The 6,087-nt window shown below is 38.8% G+C and overlaps 1 protein-coding gene and 1 non-coding gene across 2 annotated transcripts; both read left to right on the plus strand.

The window, feature by feature from the left end:
* The first annotated feature begins 3,069 nt into the window (after positions 1–3,069).
* LOC103494071 (uncharacterized) lies at positions 3,070–5,160 on the plus strand. The gene is made up of 2 exons (XM_008455096.3): positions 3,070–3,692; positions 3,949–5,160. The coding sequence occupies exon 2, from the start codon at positions 3,954–3,956 to the stop codon at positions 4,878–4,880; it is 927 nt and encodes a 308-aa protein (XP_008453318.2). The 5' UTR covers positions 3,070–3,692; positions 3,949–3,953; the 3' UTR covers positions 4,881–5,160.
* Positions 5,161–5,924: 764 nt separating this feature from the next.
* On the plus strand, positions 5,925–6,087 carry LOC127148323 (U1 spliceosomal RNA). Its single transcript, XR_007819202.1, has one exon. It is a non-coding gene; the product is annotated as a U1 spliceosomal RNA (small nuclear RNA).

Consider the following 6,087-nt stretch of genomic DNA (forward strand, 5'->3'; position numbering starts at 1 on the left):
GAATGAAGCAATAGGCAAATCTCTAGGTTCTTTCAGTATAGAATTCATGGACTTCGCTATATTTGTTATCATCATGTTATACCGTCTTCCTGGGCAGTGAACACGAGACCATCGTGCTATTCCAACATCATTTAAATATTTCCCTGAACCATTAGGAAATGAAAGAAGATGTCTCCACGCTTCAACAAACGTTGATTCACGATATGTTCTCGATGCATTATAAAACAAAGTAGCAACCGTGTCATTCTTATATTTATCATGCAAATTTTGACTCAAATGTTGGACACAAAGGCCGTGGAATGCAGAGGGGAAAACTGATGAAATACCCTTGGCGAAGCATGTTTTCCGATCTGTCACAAAGCCTAGATTAGGCACCTCCCCTATTGCACCTTTCAATTTTTCTAAGAACCACTGTATTGAGTCATCTGTTTCTCTATCAACTACTCCAAAGGCTAGAGGATAGATCTGATTGTTACCATCTAAACAAACGGCCACTATCAACTGACCCCGATATTTGTTCTTAAGAAATGTTCCGTCCATGACTATGACCGGTCTAATGCAATTTAAGAATCCTCTAACACATGCACCAACAGCCATAAAAAGATATTTAAAGAAACGATCATCTTCGAGTTCCATGTGAAATATTGTACCTGAATTTGTAAATTTGAGTGCTTCACCATATCTACGCAAAAGATTATATGACTCTTCAGGAGACCCTCGCACTCGTTCATATGCATTTTCTCTGGCACGCCATGCTTTCTCATAACTCATATTTATGCCATAGTCTTGCCTCATGTCTTCTATGATATCACGTGGTTTGTATATGCGACCGGGTCCCTTGAATTTGGACTTTATTAATTCTCCAACAACCCAAGATTTTGCTTGCCTATGGTCACGATTCAAAAACTCAAGAGAACATGAATGAACTTTCACATACTTTTTAATCTTGAATATATTTGAATCCTTCAGTCTAACCGCTCGCAATCTCCAACCACACTTGTTGTCGATGCATCTAACGAAAAAAACCTCTTTTGTAGACTTTTTTACTACAAACTGAAAATTTTTTTTCATTGCCAACACACTTAATCTCATTGACAAATCTCTCTTGCAAAAAAATATTTGTCCTACATCCAACTCTTCACTTGTAGAGCTTTCTTCCGACCAGCCACTTCCTTTTGTCTTCAACTTCCGACTAGAGGACCTGTAGTCAACTTTACCTTTTCCTTTGCAATCTTTTGTAGGAGCATCTCTTTGTTCTGGGATGTCAAACAATTCACTGTACATCTCAACTGACTCCAATGTAAAAGTATCGTCTATTGAATGATATGACTCATATGATTCCCATATAGCCGAATTGGTCCCTATCATGTTATGACACAAGCCACCCTCAACTTCACCAATATCAACTTCATTCTCATCTAATCTATCCATTCCAATTGGAGGAGGATGAGGGTTTAAATTTTGAACTTGGTTGCTCCCAGATACTGAATTGTAATCTTTGTTTAACACTTTCATGCTTCGATTGCTTGTAGGCTCAAACGATAGGTATAGGGGGACCTCCAATGGATTTTCACTAAGAATATAAAACTTCAAATCACGGTCATTGCTTAACTCAAATGGAGGAGCTTCCTTTTCCCCTTTGATCTCATATATACATCTTATCTTTATGTCGAACTTTGTAGGGTCAACTTCTGCAAGGTCATATAGTTCAGACTGTAAATCTTTGTGTGTTATTTCTTTAGGGACAACAATGCCTTTTAACACTCCTCCTTCATATTTTCTTCGTCCCTCATCCCATTCACCACCGTGACGCACTAAAATCCGAACATGTGCCATCCTTAAACTACCTTAAGTACTTTTGTATCTTCAAAAATTGATTTGAACTTAAGAACCTACAAAATGCGTGCAAGATGTAAAGAAATGAATTAGGAGGTGTACCAATTTGATTTTGAAATAAATAGTGGAAGTTTGGAACGTGCGAGATGTGTGCGAGATACGTGCGAGATGTGTGCGAGATACGTGCGAGATACGTGCGAGATAAAGCATGAGGGCCTAAGAGAGTTACTAAACATGCAAAGAATAGCTGTAAATGGATTAGGAGGTGTACCAAGTTGATTTTGAAATAAATAGTGAAAGTTCGGAACGTGCGAGATACGTGCGAGATACGTGCGAGATACGTGCGAGATAAAGCATGAGGGCCTAAGAGAGTTACTAAACATGCAAAGAATAGCTGTAAATGGATTAGGAGGTGTACCAAGTTGATTTTGAAATAAATAGTGAAAGTTCGGAACGTGCGAGATACGTGCGAGATAGGTGCGAGATTAAAAAAAAACGTGCGAGATAAAAAAAAAAAACCTTCATTCCTTCTATTCCTATTGCTTACTCCTCCTCTATTTGATCCAACTAAATCTAGTTCAATTCATTTTTCACTACCCATTGAACATTGAACTTTCTAAGAACCTAAAACCAAAATTTGACTAAACTAATTTACGGCAAATAAGTCCAATTCCAAAAACCAGACAATTACGGATGAAAATAGCACCAAATACCCTAACAAACATTTACTTACAGCAGATAAATTGAAAATCGGTTAGACATGAAACTCACCTAAATAAAACGCTCGAAGTTGATTGAATGGTCCGAATAGGAGCGACGAAATGCACTGGACAACGACCAACGAAGGGCAAGCGACGAAGGGCAAGCGACGAAGGGCAAACGACGATGGGCAAGCGACGATGGGCAAGTGACGATGGGCAAGTGACGATGGCCGGAGTAGGTTCAGGTGTTCTACACGAAAGAAAAGAGAAGGGAAAGGGAACGTACGCGAAAGAGAAGGAATCGATGGTGGAGAGAAGGGAAAGCAACGTGGAAGAGGGAAATTTAAGGAAGGGCATTTTTGTCTATTCACACCCAAATTGTCCTAAAAGTCTTTCTTTTGAAAACTTGTCCCAAAATTCATTTAAATCTCTTTTTTTAACCTATTTTTGGCAATTTCCCAAAAAATTGGGGGAAGTTTAAGGGGAAAAGTGTTTTTAGTCTTATCCCATGTGCTGTAGCTTTTGTTTTCACAAAGCCAATGTTTTTCTCATAGTTATCCATTGGGAGTTTCAAGAACCTTCCACGACAATCCCTCTTCTTTCCTTCCTCCTCCTCTTTTCTTCCAATTATTCTCCATTTCCACTCTTTCCCCACTGTTTCCTCTTTAAAAATCTCTTTCCCCTTTGTCTTGTCCCCCCAAAATTCCATCCTCTGTTAACAATTTTTCCCTTTTTTCTCTGTAACCTTCCATTTTCTCCAACCACATCTCGCCACGCCCATCTTACACCGCACCCCACTTCACACAACCATCTACCTCATCATTCGCATTGACTCGATTGAAATCTTTCGATTTCAAGTCACCCCTTTTTTCCCATTCTTGAATCCGTCTTATAATCCCAGAGAAAGAGCAAAACTAGCCAAAACCCACTTCTGAATTGGATCTTTCTTCTTTGTTTTCCCATCTCATTGATTTGTTTCTCTCTCTCGATTTTGTCCCTTGGATTGAATTCGTACGTGTTCCCGTACAGCGATAAAGTCCTGTTAATCCAATTCAACGAGTTTTTGTTGACAGAAATCCAGGATCCTCGGTGTTGGGACTGAAGGAACACACTCAATTTTTCACTCTGTGGTGGAAGTTCTTCTGCGATTTTAAGGTTTGATTCTTCTATTTTTGCTTTTCGATTCAAACTATTTCTGGGTTTGTTGTTTCTTCGTGGATTGGGAATGTTTCGTTTTGATTCTATTTCTTGTTGCAAATTACCCATTTCACGTTGTTGGGATTCTATTTAGTGTGTTCCTTTTGAGTGCTGGTGTAGTGTGAAATGTGAATCTAAGTGGAAGTAAGACTCAAGTTTAGTTCCTTCGTGAATTAGGGTTTTTTTTTTAAGTTTTGTTCTCTGGTTTTTCTAGGAATCATGTTGGTTATGAATGTGATGAGCTCTAAGAGACAAAGGCGTCCAAATGTTAGGCTAGGGGAAATTGGGGACATATCTGCAGCTTGGGCTTGTGGGTTTTCTCACAGCACTAGAGAAAAGTTAGCTCATAAGGAATGGAAACATGAATTAGATCAATCTGTGGATAATGAAGACAACCCCATTGTTTTTGGAGAATTGGAACCATCATCTCCCAAGCTTACAGTCTCTGAACTGGGTGTCTCTCCACAAATTTCAACAGAGTTGCAGCTGAATGAAGAGAACAAAAATAACCCCAATTTTTCAGAATTGCCTTTGGAATGTCCGATTTCAACTGAGTTAATTGATATGACCAAATCTAGCCTGAAGTTTAGCGATGTGACTAGGAAATGTAGAGATAAGAAGCGTCGGGGACGTAGTAAAAATGTTGGCTATGCCATTCTTCCTGGTAGTTGGAGTTCGAAACATAGCTCGGATGGCTACTCAATAGATGAGAAAGAATGTGAAGGGACAGGTAATTCTGCTAATGGTTTTGGTGACTCCTCTGATCATCAGACACCAACCACCAGTAAAGAGGAATGCGGCATTGATCAACCGACACGTCAAGAGCGTGAGTTAAACAATGCTGCACGATTCACTAGCGAGAAGGCTCGGCGTAAATCTGGTAACGTGCTGGTTAAGATGAGATTAGAAGACAATGATACTAATGTTGTTAGTAGATGGTTGGAGGAGGTTGGATTTGGCAAGTATGCTGGTGTGTTTGAGATTCACGAGGTGGATGAGGAAGCTTTACCATTGCTGACCATTGAAGATCTTAAAGAGATCGGTGTATTCTCTGTCGGGTCTCGGAGGAAGTTGTACAATGCAATCCAACAGTTAAGAGGAGGAGAGGAGGAAGAGGAAGAGGAAGAAGAAGAAGAAGCTGTCTGAAAGGTTAGAAAGCGAAATGTGCAGAGAATCATCAGCGCCCGTTTACATATTTCTCTTTTGCTTGTGCAGGAAATGGCCATGGATGTACATAAACCTCTAACATGTTTTGTGTTGGTTACATGTCTAAAAACACCAGAACTTCCTTTTGGCAGTAAATTTGGTGACTTCTTTTTGAAGACAAAATGTGTTTTTAGAACCATGAGATGAAGATGAGATACTTGTGTTCTTCATTTGGTTGGTGTAACTTACTGCTATTGAGTTAAACTAGCAATGTTCCTGTGTGCTGAGTATCATTCTTTTTCAGGTTGAACATTAAAACCAATTTGGGCTTAAAACCAACTACCTACTTGAAATGGAAGGGAAAAAAAATGGATTTTCTACTAAAATTTATGCATAAGAAAGCCTGATATCTTCATGTGAACTGGCAACTATCCTCTGTTAGCTCACGTTGAAGTTTGGGTAGACATTGATTTTTTGAAGCTGATGTTTGAAGTTTTGGTCGACATTGATTTTTTTGGAACTTAATACTTGTGTTCTCTTTTTCACTTAAAAAACATCTTTTTAATTTATGTATTATCATGAGGTATGATAACAATAACTTCCAACCTTTATGCTTACAAAATCTTATAATTTTGTTCCGACTAATTCCACATCCCACTAGAATGTAGCTCGAAGGTATTCATTATGCATCTTTATAATCGACTTTTAAATCTTTTCAAATTTTCTTTGAAATAGTTTTGTTTTCGACTTTTAAAATGTTTGTTTCTTTTTTTTCTTTTTTTTTCCATTAAAAATGTCTTTATAAATGTAATGAATCTAATCATTCACCATTTATTTGAACATATATCATTATGTATTACCACTACAAGGATTGATGATAACAACTTTATATAACATATATATCAACAATACTAAGAGGGGGGATCGATCTAAAACCTTACATATGCACGTGTGGTTTGAGTGGGTGAATCCCACATCGAAGGAATTCAAAGATAAGCGTGGGGAGTGGGAGTATAAAATAGAAGACAGTAACAACAGAGAAACATACTTACCTGGACGGGGTCAATGGGCGATCACTAAGGCCTATGTCCTAAGTTGGTGACCTCCATTGCACATTTGGAGGCTTGCCCACTTAAGGTCTGCCCAGGTGGCAGAGCCTACGTCGTTGTTTGTTCCTGTGGTGGGCCTGCGTTCGCGCGGCCCCTCC

Source organism: Cucumis melo, chromosome 2 (genome assembly GCF_025177605.1).
Source record: "Cucumis melo cultivar AY chromosome 2, USDA_Cmelo_AY_1.0, whole genome shotgun sequence".
Lineage (NCBI taxonomy): Eukaryota > Viridiplantae > Streptophyta > Magnoliopsida > Cucurbitales > Cucurbitaceae > Cucumis > Cucumis melo.

Bases quoted from the DNA above. Each gene is read 5' to 3' on its own strand.
- LOC103494071 (XM_008455096.3), top strand. From the start codon at position 3,954: ATGTTGGTTATGAATGTGATGAGCTCTAAGAGACAAAGGCGTCCAAAT.